This window comes from Lipophrys pholis (genome assembly GCF_963383615.2).
Source record: "Lipophrys pholis genome assembly, chromosome: 13".
Lineage (NCBI taxonomy): Eukaryota > Metazoa > Chordata > Actinopteri > Blenniiformes > Blenniidae > Lipophrys > Lipophrys pholis.
This window is the reverse complement of record NC_137632.1, coordinates 2,507,688-2,528,198: the sequence shown is the minus strand read 5'-3', so window position 1 is coordinate 2,528,198 and position 20,511 is coordinate 2,507,688. Positions and strand designations below refer to the sequence as shown.

Below are 20,511 nucleotides of genomic sequence, written 5' to 3'. Positions count from 1 at the left end.
AGCATGGCCTGCGCTTTTGGCTGATCACACTAAGTGAAGTTAGTCATGGAGAAAGTCAAAGGTCCCGCAGCGGGATGCACCAAAGCCACCTGTGGGTGGAGAGCCCTGCTCCTCCCGCAGCTCAACAGACAGTCCCTGTACGTTTACGGCAGCGAGATCGCAGTGGAGCAGGAGTGCATCCGACAGCTGCAGAGCGGAGTCTTTGTCATTCACCCCTTCAGCCTCATGAGGTACTCCATTCAGCTGATAGAATCAGGCCAGTCCCATTCATCACTTCCACTTTCACGCTGGCTGTTTGTGCACGCTTTCTTCTTTTTTAGTTTGCAGGGAATTTCTAAACCTTCCTGTCAAAATGAATGAGGTGTCATCCACTTTGAAGCTGGAGCAATGTGCCAGTAATTATCTGAGTAATGGGAGTTAATCTGCATCACTAAAGACGATGATTTTGCTCCTTTTTTCCAGGAGTGTTGAAGACAAAGTAGAATCAGCTTGTTTATATGAGAAGAAATCACAGCGACAGTCTTGACCCTTCTCACCTTGGAGAAACAGATAATTACCTTCACTCCCTCTAGTAATGCAAAATAGATTGTGTGGACAAATATGTCCGAGGACTTGAATTGCTTTTTGTCATCTCAACAACACTCAAGTCTAATTTCTATCCCTGATATTTATTACAAAATGTTTCTATGGTTTTAACAATTATTTGAGTATTTGAAGAAATTGTTACCATCCATACTGTAAATCAGCTGTTTCTCTGTGTACAGATTCTAATGCATGTGAGGGGAAAAGAATCCTTCCACTGAAGTTTCATAACATTTCAGAACTGAAGTAGCTTTACTACTACTGTTGATCCAAAACAAAAAGCTATACCGTGTCATCAGTACAACAGGGAAGGCACAATTACCACATTAAAGATCAGCAGGATTGTTTTAAACTAAAGAGGCAGGACCAGTCAAATGATCACATAACAACCCACCGATAACAACTACTACTAAGTAGTAAATTCATTTGCCCAAAGCAAATTCTACATGATTGCATGTTTTCCATCAACACCAGAAAATTAATAAAAGTCCTCGTGACAATGTCACTATAGCTCCATTTTTCACACTGCCTGGCAGGTCACTCCATCAATCATCTTCTCCATTTGCAGCCTTTCTCTTCACCGACTTCCCAATGTGTCTCCTTTGTTTGGTCGTACAAGATCTTTTCTTTTTTATTATCCTCAGGCTGAAACTTCTCCGGCTGTGTGATTTTTTTTAAAGCTTTTTGCCTTCTTGTTTTTCAAAATTCACTCTTGGATGATGGTCTGATGCCAAAGCTAGACAGCAAATAGGAGGCAAGCTTTACCTCTGCATGCGTGAACAATGATCTCTACATCTACCATCTATAGATGGTTGAGCTCTACATCTACCATCTATAGATGGATGAACTCTACATCTACCATCTATAGATGGGTGAGCTCTACATCTACCATCTATAGATGGGTGAGCTCTACATCTACCATCTATAGATGGGTGAACTCTACATCTACCATCTATAGATGGGTGAGCTCTACATCTACCATCTATAGATGGGTGAGCTCTACATCTACCATCTATAGATGGGTGGGCTCTACATCTACCATCTATAGATGGGTGGGCTCTACATCTACCATCTATAGATGGGTGGGCTCTACATCTACCATCTATAGATGGTTAGGGTTAGGCTTAGCCATTATACCGTTCAGTTCAGGTCTCAGTGGACAAATTAGGAACAACCCTTCGTTACGAATGTCCGTGTACTCCCATTGTTAATGTTTATCGAGGACTGTTCTGTGTGTGTGTGTGTGTGTGTGTGTGTGGATTCATCACAGAAACAAATAACAGCACCTACTAGTGGCACTACAGAAAAACAACATTGTTTTCAGCATTTCTGCCGCTTTTGTAAAAATGGACATTGTTTTTTCAAAATGTTGCGGTGTTGATGCAAAACTGTGTATTTATTTATTTAATTTTGGCACATCATATGTTTAGTCCTCCAAAGTAAACAGGGACTTATTCATATTGAAATGTTTCTCCTTAAATCTATATCATTTCTACACTATGCAAGGTAAGTCATCCCACTGGCCAGTTTGGACCCTCTGGAGGACCACTTTGTGCTCGCAGGCCATAAGTTTGACACGTCTGGTTTAACGTTTCAAAGGAGCTGGAATGGCTTTTATTTCCTGATGTTATTTTTAAGCTGTGGATGGCTCGAAGGGATAAAAAAAACCCAGAGAGATCAGATGACTTGTTTAAGGAACGTGCACCAATGGACGGCTGGCTTTCCTTTATCTCTGCAGTATTGTCATTTGTTTTGTATTCTTGTGTAAGGTGATCAGATGGAGTGAGAACGGCGCGGTGATGAAAACAATTGGGATCAGAGAGCCGAGTTATCTGAGCCTGGGAATCGAATCCTGGCTGAGTAGATGCGCAGTTACAGTATCGGAGTATTTAGTGTGCATAAGTCAGCTTGCCTTACCGGCTGCTACACCAGCGTCTAATGAGTTCTTCTGGCAAATGAACTGAGAGTTTCCACTATGAAGCCACACGAGTAACAAGATCTGGGTTATCCAGAAGTCACACACATGCTCACATATGTTTGTTTGGTTTCCTCCTGTAGGAGTTACTACATCATGTGCATGATGGCCATCACGTTTCTGAACCTGATCGGGATTCCCATGGAGATCGCCTTCCTGGAGGGGAACAACGGCCTGGTTTGGGAGAGTTTCAACGTCTTCTCAGACACGCTCTTCCTCATCGACGTGGCTCTGAACTTCAGAATGGGCATCATCACAGAAGATGCAGAGGTGAGAGAGGCTCCTCTCGGTTTTCAGACCCAATCTGAGAGACTTTAATCCAGACACAGACAAGCACACACAATCCATCCCCGCCCCATATCTAATCTACTCAATACATGGAGGGTGAGATTATCAGCCCCTGTCTCCGGACACGTTTAGAACTGGCACCTGCTGTGTGATTTTATAACAGGGATTATGATGCTTCAGACAGATGATGAGTATGGTTTTTCCAATTAAGTATTATGCAGATGATACCCTATCTGTTTTCATAGGCTCACGCTATGTGACCTCTATCTTGCCAATCACAACTGATTCATGTCTGGTGTTTTTCACTCTGGGCTATGTTTACTGTCAGCAGACTGATTCACTGTCCAGCTCACTGTCCAGCCTCCGTCTCTACCTGCTTTAACTTGGTGATATCAGTTTACAAGGCTTACGCTGGAGGAAAGGCAGGGTACAGCCTGGAGAGGTCAGCAAGTCACACACACATTAACCAACTAACTACCTGACTGACCGACTGATTGACTACCGAATGAGGAATGGAATAAAGGAGCGAAGAAATTAAGAAATTAAGAAATAAATAAAAACTTATCTTCGTTTGTTCATTCGTTCGGCCGTCTGTCCGTGAGTTCTAAATGATTGACTTGCTAATAGACAATAGAACACAGGAGGCAAGAAATTAACAAACTGACAAAAACAAACTTTTTTTTCATTTTTTTTCATTCATTCATTCATTCTGACTGACCAAGTCGCTAATAAACAATTAAACCATGGAGCAAAGTAATGAACAAATGACTGACTGACGGACTGACGGACGGACTGACTGACTGACCGACCTAATGCAGAGTATAATACTATTAATATTGGACGGTCTGTGGTGGACCTAAACACATTTCCTTGGACTGTGGGAGGAAGCCTGGATACCTGTACCTAATCCCAGCAGGCACAGGGAGAACATGCAAGCTCCATGTAGAAATCCCCCATAAGGCTGTGATCTACCAGTTTCTTGGCGTGACTTAAGAGTGTTCACCACTGCTCCACCATGTCGCCGTCTTTTGTTCTTGGTCATTCTAAATGTTAGGCGTGTCAGAGACATGAGGGCTGGCTTCAGATTAACTGTTTTATTTGTTGTGGTAAGATTGAGCAGGTGTTTGTCCAATTGAAATATTCAGGCATGTGCTTCAGTAACGTCTCATTCAAACTGGCAAATGAATGTTTTTTTTCTTCACTGACGACATCCGGCATCGCCTCCTTGCTTCATTTTAAATAAAGAGAATTCGTTCAGTTGAAGTGTTTTTCATGTTTTGTTTATTTCTGTCTGCTCTGACCGAAGCTCTCTTCTCTTAAAAGGAAGCCATCCTGGACATCAAGCGGATTCGCGTCAGCTACCTGAGGACGTGGTTCATTCCAGACGTTATCGCGGCTTTCCCAATCGGCTACATACTGCTGTTTGCGGTAATTACATACTTTCAAAATCATTGAGCTCATAGATTCAGGTGGATTATTTTGTACCATGGTTAGAATATTCTGGCCACCACATAATCATCCCCAGATTAGGAAGAATCCTCAGCATAATCTGTCCATGAAATGATCCGACAGTTTTGGCTAAGATTTTGCAACACAGGGCAGGAGCCAACACCAGGCTAACCAACCGACCAATCAAATGACCAGCCAACTGACAGCCCAACCAACCAACCAACCTAACAACCAATCAAACGACCAACGAATCAACCAACTAGCCAGCCAGTCAGCCAACCAGCCCCAACCAACCAACCAACCAACCAACCATCCAAACGACAAACTGACCGCCCAACCACATGACCAGCCAACCAGTCAGCCAACCGACAGACTAATCAACCAACCAACCAATCAACCAATCAACCAATCAACCAATCAACCAACCAACCAACCAACCAACCAACCAACCGCCCAAGACATTCAATGCAGTCCAATCAGATGTGTTCAAGGTCTGTGACAGTCTCATGGTGGGAACCGATCAAATGGACCATCTGGAGGGCCGGTCCTGGAGAAACAAACAGTTTTTTGATGGGACATTTGAGTGAATGAGGAGACCTGGGCAGAGTCGGAAGAAAAAATAAAAAAGGTTTTAGCTGAAAAGCTTCAGTTGCAGCAGGATATTAAAATAGAAAGAGTCTACTGCACAGGGAAGCCAGGGGGTGATAGGCCCAGACCCATTGTGGTCAGGTCTTTTAAATATAAGGACAAAGCCACCATTTTACAGCTCCAGGAGATTAAAAGGCTCCAAAATCTTTATAAACGAGGACGACACAGATGTGGTGAGGAGGAGGAGGAAAGAACTGATGCCTGAACTAAGAGCTGCCAGAGAGAACGGAGAGATTGCAAACCTGAGACACCATAAACTGATTATCTGTCCTCACACCAGCACGCCAAAATAATACTATATACTGTATACAGACCTACCAAGCATGAAGACACTCTCCGTCTCTTATGGCAACATTTATAATTACTGAAGAAAACAATCTGGTCCATCACTTTGTAAAACACAGCGACCTGCAGCTTCAGACATGTCAGGACCCTGAGCACCGTTCTGGTATCAAGCAAACTGATCTGCATCCTGATAAGAACGTTTGTTCTGACATCAAAGAAAAAGAACTATTATACTCAGGAACACTTTACCAACTTCATCAACACAGAGAACAGCTGATCAATAATCCACTTTAACGCCAACATTCAAAACATCAAACTCTTTCTAGGACCGTTCAAATGTCCGTTTAATATTCTGGCCATTTCAGACTCGTGGTTAAATAGTGACGGGACAGTGATGTTGGTATTGAAGGCTATGAAATGGTGAACAGAAACAGACAGAACAAGGGTGGAGGTGGTGTGGAAATGTAGGAATGTAGAGTTTAAGGTGGAGGAAGATATGTCAACAGTGGTGGAGAACATATTAGAACGGATCACTATTGAGATTCATATGAAGAAGAAGGAAAAGGTCATGGTGAGCTGCATTTCTAGAGCACCAGCTCAAGCATAGACTCTTTAATGAACGGTTGGAGGAACATCTCTGGAAAGCAAATCAGGAGGTTCTGTTGCTCTGGGGAGATTTGAACATTGATTTGTTCAATCCTAACAAACACCAGAAGACAGATGAATTCATAAACATACTGCACATAGAGTCAGCAGGATCACTACTGATTATATATCTACAAATGTTTTAGCCAATGACACAGTGAGTGGACTAATAGTAACTGATATCAGTGACCACCTGCCAGTTTTCACTCTCTAGAACAACAAGTACACAAACACTAAGAAAGATAATAAACTTCACTACAGGAGAGTCAGAACTGAGGAACCCTGGATAAAGAATGATTGGCAGTCATATCCCATATAAAACATATTGACAATGCGTATGATACTTTTTGAATATATTTAAGTTACTATAAGATAAACACTGCCCAATCAAACAATGCAGTAGGAAAGGAAGACATGATGGGTTAATAAATACACGTAAAAAGAAAAATACATTATGTAGGGAATTTATAAAACATCAAACCATTGAGGCAGAAAATAAATACAAAAAATATAAAAATAAACTAACTAATATAATGAGAACATGTAAGAAGGACTATTACAATAAAATACTAGAAAATATTACAAATAATATCAAAGGTATTTGGAATGTATTAAGAAGTATTATTAGAAATGTTCCCATTAAGGACAATTTCCCAAATGACTTTATTGAAAATGATAAAAAGATGAATAATCTGGACTTGGTGGAGAATAAATGTAATGACTTCTTTGTTAATGAAGGACCGAACCTGGCAGAAAGTATTCCTGCTCCAGCAGAAAGTGTTGAGATATTAGAAGATAAAAACCCAAACTCCATGTTTCTCCATGTCGCTGACGGAAAAGAAATACGGTAATAGAAACTGTTAATAATTCTAAAAACCAAACATCCACTGACATGTTTGTACTTAAGAAAGTCATTGCAGCGTTTCCAAACCACGAACCGACATTTTTAATTGATCATTTCAAACAGGACAAATTCTAAATCAAATGAAAACAGCCGAGGTCAAACCTCTGGACAAGAACAGAGACAGACACAAACTACAGACCTGAGTCTCTTCTCCCTCCCGTCTCTAACGTCCCTGAGGACATCTTTAATAATAGATTAGACAGATTACTAGAGAAATACAAGTTACTCTCAGAAAGTCAATCTGGGTTTAGAACCAACTGGTGGACAACACCAGCTCTAATCCAACTCAGTGAGGAGATTACAAACTCTATAGAAAATAAAGAACTCACAGCTGGAGTTTTCATTGATTTAAAAAAGCATTTGATACCATAAATCATGAATATTAATGAATAAAGTGCAGAAGTATGGAGTCAGAGGAGGTATTGAACTGGGCGAGGAGCTATTTGGAGAACAGGAAGCAGTTTGTTAAGATGGAGACTGTTACTCTGAACATGGGGATCCTGTGTGTGGGGTCCCCCAGGGATCAGTCTTAGGACCAACATAAAAATAAGTTTTCATTAAATCTATGTCAAACTAAAATTATGAGTTTTGTAAAATGTAAAATAAATAATCAGGCTGAAGTACAGAGAGAGGGTGTAGCTATAGAAATGATGAATCAAAACCAGTTTTTAGGAGTTTTTACTGATTGATGACAAACTTTGCTTGAAACCTCAAATAAAAGAAGTTGAAAACTAAATATCCAGAAACATCTCCGTCCTGGCCAAAACTGAAATCTCTAATATTCTGTACAACTCACTGATACTACCTTATCTAACTTACTGTGTGGAAGTACGGGGAAATACAAGTTCCCTGAAAAGACTCGTTATATTGCAAAAAACAGCAATAAGGATTGTACACAGTGTTGGCACTAGGGAGCAAACTAATCCACTTTTAACACAAAAAAACATTTTTAAATTTATGGATCTTGTGGAGTTTAAAACTATTGAAATAATTCATAAAGCAAATAATAATTCATTACCAGGTAATATTCACAACTTGTTCTGTAACAGAGAAAACGGTTCTGATTTAAGAGGAGAGTTACAGTTTAAAACTCATAAAGTCTGCACCACCCTTAAAGGTTTTTGTGTCACAAACTGGCATAAGATTATGGAATAAACTGTGTGTGGAGATTAAACGACTGTTAAATACCAGTTCAAAAAGAGAAGTAAAGAGTTGATCCTGGCGAGGTGCACTGCTTGGTGATGACATGAGGATTGTTTGTTCATACAGTAGAGCTGTGTGAGTGATAGGTGTGTTAACTGTTATAGTAGATTGTAGGATTTAATGTACTGAGAGTGATGAAGACATTTTGTTGTATTTACTGGCCAAATGGAAATCATACAAAATAAACAAATACAATTAACTCAAACTACTAAATGTAATTAAGACACAAATATAATAATGTAAAAATATACGACTGTCCATAATGCCACACCTGAACAAAATGCTTTTCTATTTGCAATCCCAGGATTTACACTACCACAATGACGACAGCCCGTCCAAGACCAACAAGATGATGAGGATACTGATGTTCGTGAGGATCCTCAGCCTGATCAGGCTGGCTCGGGTCTCCCGACTGGTCCGGTTCTTCAACGAGGTGGAGAAAGTACGTTTGAATACCAGATCAAGATGTTGTATTTCTTCAATTTGCTGTTAGTTGATGTTAGAAATATTTATTTCAACATTTCTGAAGCATGAACGGTGGAATTTACCACAAGCTGGGTCCCTTGTTGGATGGATGGATGGATGGATGGATGGATGGATGGATGGATGGATGGATGGATGAATGGATGGATGGATGGATGGATGGATGGATGGATGGATGGATGGATGGATGGATGGATGGATGGATGGATGGGTCAGTCCACACACCTCAGTTTTTTAGGTATTATTTGACACTATTATATCATTGTAATGTAGTAATGTAATGTAATGATGCTGTAGTTCACAGATTCACTAAACTATGAATTTCTCACGGATGAATTAATTCAATAAAGACTATTATCATAAACACTTGGAGGCCACAACTAGAAATCAAAGATGAAAGCTTTAATATGTACGTTTGATGTTGGGACATTAACATAATTCACATGAAATATGAAATGAAGTGGAGATGGTGCGTCGCTGACGGAGGCAATGCTTATTTACATACAAGGACACATAATGTTCATTTAGCTAAAATACATTTTTATAGATTTTACTCTGAAAATGGAAAACTGTCCTTTGAAAGGTCATTTTTAGAGGCTAATTTAAAAAAAAAATCACAATAACCAGTGAAATAAACAAATCAGTTACTTTTATGTTAATCTATGTAATCCATTAAAAAACAATAGTTCCTTCAGTGGATTTCTCTAATACTCATAAGAGCCCCCCCCCCCCATGGTGAGGCCCGCCTGCCACTGTGAACCCCTCTGGTTCTGTAATCTGACTGTTGGCTTGTTTACAGCCTCGCTGCTCGTGTCTGAGCTCGTTGTGATGATGTGATCAGGTAGAAAGTCCATTTCTCAGTGACAGATCGTCGTGAAATGTGTCTGCATGTCTGCCGTCTGAAATGAAGCCTTGATTCCCTTCAGATGGAGAAAGCGTGAAGTGGCGTTTGATGCTTCCTCGTTATTGTTTTCTGATGGCAATTAAAAAAGGCTCATGGCTGCTCGCACACATGACTGATTGAATGAGGTCTGAAAACTGGATTCAAGGGAGTAAAATATACTCGGAATCAATATGTAACGCAAAAGAAAAGCATCAGTGAATATATGAAGGCTTTAAAAGGCAGACCAAGTTTGAACTCAATAGTTCTGCACATCTCAGCTAAACAGAGAAAACCTGCAGGGTTCATGACTTGCTGAGGGTCTCATGGTGTCTCCACCTGTCAGGTGTCAAACGCCAACCTGGAGGTGGTCCGCCTGTTCTTCCGCATCTTGTCCCTGTTCATGATGATCTTCCTGCTGTGCCACTGGAACGGCTGTATCCAGTATTTTGTGCCCATGCTGGAGGAGTTCCCCTCCGACTGCTGGGTCCGCAAAGAAAACCTGATGGTACGTCTCCGTTCAGCTTGTGCAGACGTCAGTGCTCTTAATGTGGAGGGTCCACTCAGATGAACCCTTTCTCTTCCAGAATGCCACAGTGATCGTAAAATACTCGTGGGGAGTTTTCCGAGCTCTTTCCCAGATGATTGCCCTCTCTTACGGCTCCATGGACGCTCCAACAAGTAAGAAGTAGAGTTTCTCTGAAGCTCCTGCTGTTCAGTAGAGCTTACTGCAGCGGCTCCCAGTCCGATTCCTCGAATGTGGCCACATTAGATGTACACATGAGAAAGAAGACCAGCATAAGACATTTTCTTAGAATCTCAATTAGACCTGAGTTTTTCTGCGGGGGCCTGGGAGGGGCCAGGGGGTGCTGAAGCCAGACCTGGGATGGCCATGCTACACCATTAGCATCCCTAAGAAAATGTTTGGGTTTTTTTTAACGTGCTTTATTTAGAATCTTTGGATATGTGACTATTATAATTTGTTGTCTGGTTAGTTAATAGATATAATATTTATAAATTCAAAAAAATGTGTATTTATTTATTTATTTATTTTTGCTCCTGAAATATCCGTCTGTGAGTGATTGGGAAGGCGACATAAAATCTTTCATTTTGTGGAGCACAGTAATGTTTTATATCGTGGAGCTTTTACTGAATGTGTATCAGAGTGTCTGTGCTGTAGTAAAAAATAAAAGAGAGATCACGACATTTCTGAACAATGTCACTGAAAATTCGAGAAAAAGATCAACACCACTGATGAGCAAAGAACAAAGAACTTTAAACATGAACACTGGGAGAACATGAACAGTGGACAGACCACCAAGTTAGACTGTTATTATGGGGACTGTCAAAATAAAACAACCAAGCTGGATTGTTATTACGGTGACTGTCTAAATAAAACCGCCAAGTTGGATTGTTATTATGGTGACTGTCAAAATAAAACAACCAAGCTGGATTGTTATTATGGTGACTGTCAAAATAAAACCATCAAGTTGGAGTATTACAGTGACTGTCAAAATAAAAACACTAAGTCCAGGAGAATAAGGACTGTGAGTCATGTCACTGGAGGAAATTTTGTTCTGATTGTTCATCTACTGAGCATGTGCAGAACAACTCTTCACTTACTCTTACTTTTTCCCCATTTTCAAAAAGTTGCATTTTGTGTGGCTCCGTTGGAAACGAACAACCAAACCGAAGTTTGGTTTCACGTTCTGTTTCTGTTGTCGTGCAAACGGAGTGTGAAAGTATGTTGTGGTGTTGCTCCCCAGATTACGTAGAGATGTGGATCGTCATGGTGAGCATGGTGTCCGGGTGTCTGATGTACACCGTCCTGGTGGCCAACGCTACAGCCATGATCGTCAACGTTGACCCAGCAGCCAAAGAGTACAAGAGCAAGGTCCTACTGGGTGACACCTACTATGTTTCACCTTATTCATCCTTTCACCGACACCACAGACCTGAACTAAATACCACGGTTTACACTACACTTTGTGAAATTAGAAATTTGACTATGTAATTTCAAAATTGAAGGCTTTTAATTGTGAAATCCGAGTTGAAAGTTGTTCAAGTTACATCGCTGTAACAATGAGAGACTGAAGGCCCTGATCCAGGCACAGTCGTCTGTCTCTCCAGCTTGTGTACTTTTTATTGGTCATGTAGTCAAACGAGGGTTTGGACCAAGTTTCCACAGACAAGAAGAAGAAAATCTCTAATTGATTCTATTGTTAGCTTGAGTTCTCCTTTGGGGTGATTGGAGGAACACCGTGCTGAATAGAGGATCTGCCACAAAGAAACGAGCAGCAACACGGCAGATTTATCAAAGATAGAAATAAATAAAATAAAATAAAATATCTCCTCATGAAGTCTGGAGATAAAACTTCACCTTGAGTATGAATCTTCCCAGTGATCGGAGACACGCCCAGAATTTTATAATCACAAAGGCGAAACGCCTTTGGATGAGAAAGTGTGTTACTTTGTTCACGTCCTCAGCGTCGCCCCTTAATAGACGAGGTTCCACACATTGAGCCGTCTCATGAGACAGAGACGTGCATCATGACTGAGAGCGACTTGGAGTGTTTGTGTGTGTGGACAGATGAGCCGGCTGGAGCATTACATGGCCTTCATGAAGCTTCCACCGGAGCTGCAGCTTCGCATCAACAACTACTACCAGGCCCGTTACGGAGGGAAGTGGTTCGACGAGAAGGAGGTGATGGACACTGTGTCGTCTGCACTCAAAGAGGTGAAGGTTTTCTGTTCTTCATCCGACTTGTCTTTCCTCTCGATTGTTCTTTTGACCGTTCGCCTTCGTCTTCCAGCAAATCGTCACGGTGATGTGCAGCCGGCTGCTCAGGAACGTGCCGATGTTTCAGAACCGAGACGAGAACTTCATCAACGTGCTCCTCCTCAAACTGGACTACGAGGTCTTCCAGGAGGGCGACGCCATCGTCCGGCAGAACGTCCCGGGAGATCGCATGTTCTTCATCGACCACGGACAGGTCCTGGAGGAGGCCGAGTCCTACGAGAGGGAGCTGTGTGACGGAGACTTTTTCGGAGGTGAGTCGGATCCACGCTGATTATTGATCATAATACCACACGGGGGCTGCAGCTCCACTGTCGGTGGACAGTGTGGGACAGACCGGATGTGCCTTTGGACGATGTGAGCATTGAGATACTTTGAGATCAGATACAGACCTGATAAGTATCAGACACGTGCCAGTGGGACCGCCGTGCAACCAGGAGCGTTTTCTCACCATTGTGTCTCTAATGTCCTCAAATCTGTTCAACAGATCAGCTGATGAGGTCACATGACTCAGGCTTTGGGGGAAAAGAGGAAATTATTGCAGCATATTGCAGAAGATGCAATTAGCTATTAGCGCCAGACACGCCATCGTCCATCTTTTAGCTTTGCAGTGAGCGCTTGGTTCTGAAGTAGCCTGGAGTTTGTAAACAAATCAACAAGAAAAACAACAACACATCGTAGGCCAGAGTAATCCTGAGAATCCGTTCTGAGCCACTTTACAAACTGATCTGAGCATCAAATGAAATGTTTGTGTGAAACTAAAGACAGACGGTGAGTGTCCCGCACCTGGACAAGACAGGAGGGTCTCCTTCCTTCCAATCAACCAATCACAGCACAGCTTAGCCTGTGACATGTCAGGGAGCCAGTGATTGGCCGACAGGTTGAACCACACAGTTTCCTGGCCCCGTTGACGCCATATTGAACTTTTGCTTCATTTTGGCAGAATTGTTTCACAAACTGCACCACAACGCTTCGTTCTCCATCTGAAAGACGTTTCTGCACACGAGACGTGTGAGTAGAGCGACTCCAGTTCTGTAGAATCTCACAGCAACGTGTACATTTACTACACCATCGTCCGCATACGGCCACTGGTCACTTAGACACAGCAGATTGTGGGTGAGACAGTATGACAGTATTTAAAAGTAATCCGTATGTTAGTGTCTGTACTTCTGTGTGATACTTCCTGTCCTTTTCTTTTAGAAAGGTGCCACATCTGTCAGGAGCATGCATCTGTGGGATGAGCAGCAGAGCCCCAGAGAAATGGGACAAATATTTAATTTGATCCTGGTATTATCGGTGCATCCCTGGAAAATATATCACATGTTTGAAAGGATGGTTTTTTTTTTTAATGTCAATGCTTCTCCTCCTTCAATCTTGATTCTACAGTTTCTATTTGCTGGAGTGGAAGCAGAGAGAAGACCTCTGAATGTGAATTAATCTGTCTCCAATTTGGGTGATTTACTTAATTCTCTAGCTTTAATTGGGAACAGGTCCCAATCTTTTTGGCAGCTTCCCTCAGCGGAGCTAAGCAGGCTTCCCAAACCAACCCGGCGAGGTCCGGTTATTTAATTTGGGATTAATTGTCGGATCTCATCTCCATCAGCGGGGTTTACTCGCTCATTAACACACGGCCCTGTGCTTCCTTCTGTCTGCACAACAGAGACATGCATGCTGACCAAAGGCAAACATCTGGCCACGGTGAAAGCGCTGACAGACTGCCAGTGCTTTACTCTGTCCTGGAAGGACTTCCAGGACGCGCTGCGGGGCTTCCCGGACGTTAAGAAGGACTTAGAGAAAAAGCTCCAGGTCAACCCGGATGGTGGACTGGAGTAAGACCAAAAAACAAAAACCAAACTGTACATCGTGTACTTTTTACTGTATGAAGAAGACATAAGCTATGCATTTACACAGCTTTTCATCCAGTTACGTAAGACTTTGTCACATGGGTATGGGAGGAACTCTTATTTACTGGTGAGAAGTGTTTCCACTATGGGAACTACTCCGTCTGCAGCAATAAACTATTAAGATCTCAGCAGTAAAGAGGATTACAAACTACGGCTCTCCGCCTCTTTATTGAAGCTTTTGAAATGTCGATGCATATTGTTGGTTTAGCGTTAGGGAACAGGTATTGATGATGAGCAAGAAGCACAAGGAGTCCGTCTGTGATGAATCCCAGTCCGGTGAAGTGACGGCGTGTAAGTGTCACCATATGTCCACAAAAAGAAATAAGTGTCACCATAGGGAGGAAGATCTGCTTTAGCTACTGTAATGCACCGTTTTTCTTCTCTGCAGCAACGGATGGAAGGATCCAGCCTTTCATGTGCACCAAGCTTCAGGTTGATGTTTAGACTTTTGATTGGCAGCAGTACAGTCCAGCGAGGTGGGGGTGCCGCCATCCTTCCAGGAACTCAGAGGTTCCGACACAATAAGGGTCCCCCTTGTAAACAAGATGTTGCATCTCAAGAGGCTTTCCTCACAATAAATCAAAATTAAAATACAGAGATTATTTCACAGTCTGATTAAACGCTATCTTTTCATGACCTGCCTCATTGTTCTACATGGGTTGATCCTTCCCAACGGCCTGGTCACCTCTCGTAGTTCATATCTCACGTCTTCAGGGTCCTCTCTGCTGCCCCCTCTGGTGGCTCACGGTTCTGCAGCCAGACTTCCACCCTCAACCAGCATCCTCCTGTGCTCTGCATCTTCTGCTAAAGGGAAGATAAACACTCTTCGTCATCAGGATCTTCTCATTCAGAGAAGCCTGAGTGAAAAGACACAGCAGACAAAACCCAGGATGAAATTTACCCACTGAAGAAAAGAGTAAAGGCTCAGGCTGGAGGGTGGAGGGTGGAGGGTGGAGGGTGGAGGCTGGACTGGGTCCATGTTCTTTAGCAGGCATGTTGTCCAGCTCCAGAGCTGCATTACTCACTCAGGAGTTATTTTAACCAGACTGTCCTCTCACCTGCAATTTTTATTTCCTGCAATTTTCTACAAAGAAATGACATAATTGTCTGCAAATTGCATCACAATAACTGAGAAAAATGGTCTGAAAAACAATGTTTTTAACCACAAAACTCCAAAGGGCTGTGAAATCCTCGAGGGACTTTTAATGTCTGGATCATTATTTTGTGTCTTCTTTAGCAGTTCAACAACCAATCTGGTGTAACGTTGGACTGTACTGACCTTGATGTTATCTCTGAATCTTATTGCTGCACAGAATTCAGTTTTATGGTCAGAAGAACTTAGATTCAAATCTCCCAAAAATGTCTTCAAATAAACTGTTATCCAAAGTCGGGTTCAGATTTAGTTTCTGTTCTAGAAGATTTCTTGTGGGTTTTTTCCAGCTGGGATGGAAAAAAGGATATTTGATATATTAATCAATCACCTGAAACATTTTCAAGTGAACTTCTTCAGTGTTGAAGAGACAAAGCTGTGGTTCCTTTACTGAACATTCAAGGTCACATCCTTCAGTCTGGACACGTGATTCACTGCAGTGACTTTGATAACTGCACACTAAGTAAAAACCAAGGGTGCAGCGCTGGAACACAGAAAAAGGTTGAAAAGTTCTTCCGTTAAATTGTTTATTTTAGTCGAATTCCCCCGACAGGTCCACGAGGCATGTTCAGTAACTCTTTACACGTCACTGAAAGAACTTACATAAGTGCCTTTATGCAAATCAGTCCTTGAAATAAAAACTATGAACAAATCTCCGGTTCAACTCCAATTTGAAGCAGACGTTGCTTTAGCACTGAGGCTCATCCGTCACACACTGTGAGCTTCGTAATGAGTGGACTCTGGACTGGTTGGAATTTATCGGATGACAAATTTAAACAACTGCCTCAAATGTACAGCATGTAGTTGTTATATTGCTCATTTACGCTTTTCATGTCGAAAAAACAGGCTAATGTATGAGAATTAGTGTTTGGTTACAGTGTGGAGCAACTAACTAGAGATGAACAACTAGTGTGGCTTTGTGTTTCACTAGTTTGTCTAATAAAATGTGCTGCACGTCACCGTGCTACCTGTGCGCCTCCAGCAGGGGGCGATACATGAGGAGTTTCCAACCGCACCTCTCAAAAATGTAAAGAAGAAAACCACTGAAGAAGCAGATTGAGCAGACGTCCCTTCATTACAAAAGCACGCATACGTCATGTCGTCGCACATCAGCAAGGAAGAAAACATCGGCTCGTGTCACCTGACTCTGAGCAGGACGCAGACAGGAAACAGGAAGTGGTACAGAATATTAACAATAAAATAAATACATGGCAAAGTGAAGCAACGTCGAGGGTACTTTTTATTTCATCTCTCAGTTGGAGTTTTGGATGTATGTGCGTGTACCTTTAGAGTGACTATGTTCAGCTGAAGCTCCTCCTGCAGGTGGAGGAAGATGCTCAAAGCACAACAGAAGAAAGTGGTAATAATGTTCCTGTAAATACTTAATGAGTAAATACAGTTTATTTCATTAGACAGTAAATAAATACAGTATGTACACAGATTAAAATCTGTGACTCCTAAACCTTCAGACCAGATGGAAATCGGTTTAATGCAAAGTTCTTTTTTCTCCTGGAAACAAGATCCACCGGCGATCCAGCAGCTCTTTAACTAGTCAGTACAACTTCATATAAATAGAGTCGGAGCAAATAGATCCTTAAAGAACACATCTGATTTATACAAACGCGTCTCTTCTAGCCTTCAGCTCTGCTGACGACTTGATAAACCATCAATCAGACTGTTGCTTCTTCAGTGTTCAATCTATTATTTCCTGTTTTAAAGTGAAATTTGATTATTTTCAGTCTGTTGACGTCGTCATGCCCCCAACATCTTCTTCTTCTTCTCTCTTTAATCACCGTACGGTGAAAACCCCTCTGCTCCACAGAAGAACTAACACGTACCATGAATCATGGACGTCCGTCTCCGTTGTCCACACAGAGTCAGGATGTCACATGTCAGGCCTCTCATTCTGAGGTGAAGCTGAATCAGTCAGTCATCATGGAGATTCTGTTGGAAGACACAAGGTTGTAACTGCTGCAGCATTCAAGCTCCATTTCCCCTCCAACCGGACTTCATGATGTCAGAGGTTATTTTGCCGAGGGGAGCAGAAGGACAGATGGACACTCAGTGACCATCAGGTCATTTGTACTTTGCTTCCTTTATATAACAAACTAAAGCCGTAACTCCAACAGAATTGGAGCAAAACTGAAAGAGGTGCTATTGTTGCCTTCCATAGAGAACTCCCTAAAATACACGATCTTGCTGAAAGTGTTTGCTCGGCTCTCTGAATCATTGACTTGTAGGTGTTTAAATCTCTGCCATGGCCACAGGTGAATGAAGTCACACAGTAGGGAGCTGTCAGGAGCTCAGTGCAGGGCTCCCACAATCTGAGCAAAATGGGGAAAATTCAGAATTGTTGTTAAAGGTTTTTCAGATACGTCAGGATTTAAACACTTCACTGTATTTTAATCGTAAAGATTCATAATTGGGTGCTACTGCTCTACAATGCAACGTGTTATTCACTAAACTAACGGCATCAAATACGCAGTATTAGCCTTTTTTGGGTATTATTTATTACTAGAGAGTTCTGATATTTTATATTTTGAGATTTTCCACAAAATAACACCTACTCCATGATAATCAGAACATTTGTTCAAATATTGTAATATTTCCTTTACCCATTAGGAAGAAAGCATAAAGCAATGCACAGTGAAAACACAGCGACTTTCCCAACGAAGGGTTAAATCTGGGATATTTTACTTACTTAACAATGGTGTTTTTGCATCCATGCATTATGTATGTTGATTTCAGCATAAGAGCGCGAGCCTCTGAGCTCTGGGATCGCTGCTGTTGTTTGTGTTTGGTTCTGGGCTGCGGCGGCGGTTCGTGGGAATTTGCCAACTCAGCTCAGGAGGACGACAGCAGAAGGTCGCCGCGCTGCCGAATGAAATATTCAGTTTATTTTCATACTAAGAAGATAGATGCGGCACGCTTCCATTCCCACGGGAGCGCCACATTTTCCTGTCACGTTTTTCTTTTGTTTTGGTCTGAGAGCTGAATACTTAAACTGCACAGCGGCACGTCTTCATGAATTTTACAAACAAACAGTTTCTCAAGCAAACTGAATTTATTTTTCTATCACTTCATCCTCCTCTGCGTGATTCACGGACGGTAAGTTTCCGCTTCGTTTCCTGTAATTTCCTGACTTGTGTTTGTGTGCTGACTGCACAGCTGATCCAAGGCTGAGTCGAGAACCACAGGAGTGTGAAGATCCCACAGTCACAGGCCTGCGAAGGCTTGATTGACTCCAGGGCAGGAAGTCATTATTTCCCTGAAAGTCCTTGAAAAGATGTAAAAACCTTTGTGGGAGTCGTGTCGCCTCGAGCGTCCGGCAACTTTTAATGACTCGTAAAATAAGAGAAAATGAATATTTAATGAGCCCTGAAGGGAGGTGAGTCTGTCACAAAGCTCGGCCTCCTACGCCTTCACTGACCTCCACCTAGAACCACAGAGAACCACCTAGAACCAAGTAGAACCACATAGAAACACATAAAACCACCTAGAACCATAGAGAACCACAAATAACAAGGTAGAACCACCTAGAACCAGGTACAACCACCGAGAACCACATAGAACCACCTAGAACCAGGTAGAACCACATAGAACCAAGTAGAACCACATGGAACCAGGTAGAACCAGGTGGAGCAGCTTTGGCTTCCAGTGTTGAGGCTGGTGCTCAGTTTGACCTCCTCCAGGAGCGACGCCGTCCTGCAGCTCTGCAGAACACTTCGTCTCCCTGTTCATGTCTGAGGAACGTTTACAGAACGTCTTCAAGAGAAAACAGCAAAATCTCTTTGTGTTGTGCTCAACGCAACGTTTTGAAAACGCTGGGACTCTGTCTCGGTGTCCTCGGCGCAGAATGCGACTGTTCTGAAAGGCTGCTGATGTTCTACTGCATGTTCTACTTCATGTTCTACTGCACACGCTCAGTAGACAGACAATGCAAACACACAATGGCGGGTTGGGGGGCAACGGGGCAATTCCGGCTCCAGACCTTGAGTTGGAGACATTTCAGACAGAGTGGACAGATTTAGATGACAAAGACATGAGACACATGCAAAACTATCCTTAGAAGATAAAGAAGGAACTTAAATATAAAATCATTCAGATATGAAACGTCTCAAGCTTTTTCCAGAAAATGAAATGACTGCAAACTCATTTCTAGTTTTTATTTCTGAATGTTTTTTATATTTAAGAATCTCAACTTGCAATTTCTTCTTTTCTTTCACTTTCCAGCACAATGAGACGACTTACAGGGAAACGAGAGGGTCTGACCTTCCTCGTGTCTGAGTCCTCTGCACTGCGCTGACTTATGTAATCCCACCCCAAATAGCACACCCACACACACACACACACACACACACACACCCACACACACATGCACACACGCACGCACACACACTTGCACACACACACACACACACACACACACACACACACACGCACGCACACACACACACACACACACACACACACACACACACACACACGCACGCACACACACACACACACACACACACACACACACACACACACACACACACACACACACACGCACACACACACACACGAATCCCACTCTATCCCAGTCATTGCTGTTGTGTCCTTGGGCAAGGCACTTTCCCCACATTGCCTTGTATGAATGGGTATGACTGTTGGTGGTGGTTGGAGGGGCCGTACGCACCACAATCAGCAGTCCCGGGGCAGGAACCCCCGGGGCAGCAGCCCCAAGGCAGCTGTGTTACCACCACCGGACTGGTGTGGATGAATATTGGTCTCTGTAGGGCCTTTGAGCAAACGCTACAGAAATCCAAGCTATTATGATTCCAACATGTCAGATTCATCTGAGGGGGTTAGAACTTTCCTCTCATCCATCAGTTTCCTGGACCGCTTCCTCCAGGTCCGGTTTGCAGGTCGCTGCAGCTCATCTCAGTGAACTCAAGGCGAAGGCAGAACACTCCCTGGACAAATCAGCTGTGCTTCACAGGACCAACACACAGAGACGTAAAATCACACAGTGATGTTCAGACCATCAATGAATCTCACATGCACGTGTTTGGACAATCCTGGAGAAAACCTTGAGACGGCACCCTGAAAGGCCCAGCCAGGATTCCAACCTTTGTCATTTAACCACTGAAGAACCAGCACCGGTCTCCACTTTGTGGTGTAAGAAGCTCTCAGGCTCGGACCTCACAACATGAGGAAAACAAGTACACACACATGTTGTGTGTATACATTACATTCTGGCGTCATTGCATTGATTTTCTTTCATTTGCTGCAGATTCACTTTCAGCTCGAACCACAAATACTGTCGGCTGTTT

At 42.6% G+C, this 20,511-nt stretch overlaps 1 protein-coding gene across 4 annotated transcripts in view; it reads left to right on the top strand.

The window, feature by feature from the left end:
- The window catches only part of hcn5 (hyperpolarization activated cyclic nucleotide-gated potassium channel 5), a 15,637-nt gene extending 211 nt beyond the window's left edge, over positions 1 to 15,426 (top strand). The window contains exons 1-10 of one of the 4 annotated variants that reach the window (XM_080477840.1): positions 1 to 230; positions 2,641 to 2,827; positions 4,169 to 4,273; positions 8,284 to 8,421; positions 9,689 to 9,850; positions 9,930 to 10,023; positions 11,109 to 11,236; positions 11,933 to 12,079; positions 12,156 to 12,393; positions 13,800 to 15,426. The exon at positions 1 to 230 is cut by the window's left edge and continues 211 nt beyond it. In XM_080477840.1, the coding sequence (XP_080333966.1) occupies positions 46 to 230; positions 2,641 to 2,827; positions 4,169 to 4,273; positions 8,284 to 8,421; positions 9,689 to 9,850; positions 9,930 to 10,023; positions 11,109 to 11,236; positions 11,933 to 12,079; positions 12,156 to 12,393; positions 13,800 to 13,972 (1,557 nt within the window). In that variant the 5' untranslated portion in view covers positions 1 to 45 and the 3' untranslated portion in view covers positions 13,973 to 15,426. Of the gene's footprint in view, positions 257 to 2,640; positions 2,828 to 4,168; positions 4,274 to 8,283; positions 8,422 to 9,688; positions 9,851 to 9,929; positions 10,024 to 11,108; positions 11,247 to 11,932; positions 12,080 to 12,155; positions 12,394 to 13,799 lie in introns of all 4 variants that reach the window. The other 3 variants (XM_080477842.1, XM_080477841.1, XM_080477843.1) reach the window with 3 other exon arrangements.
- The last annotated feature ends 5,085 nt before the right edge of the window (positions 15,427 to 20,511 follow it).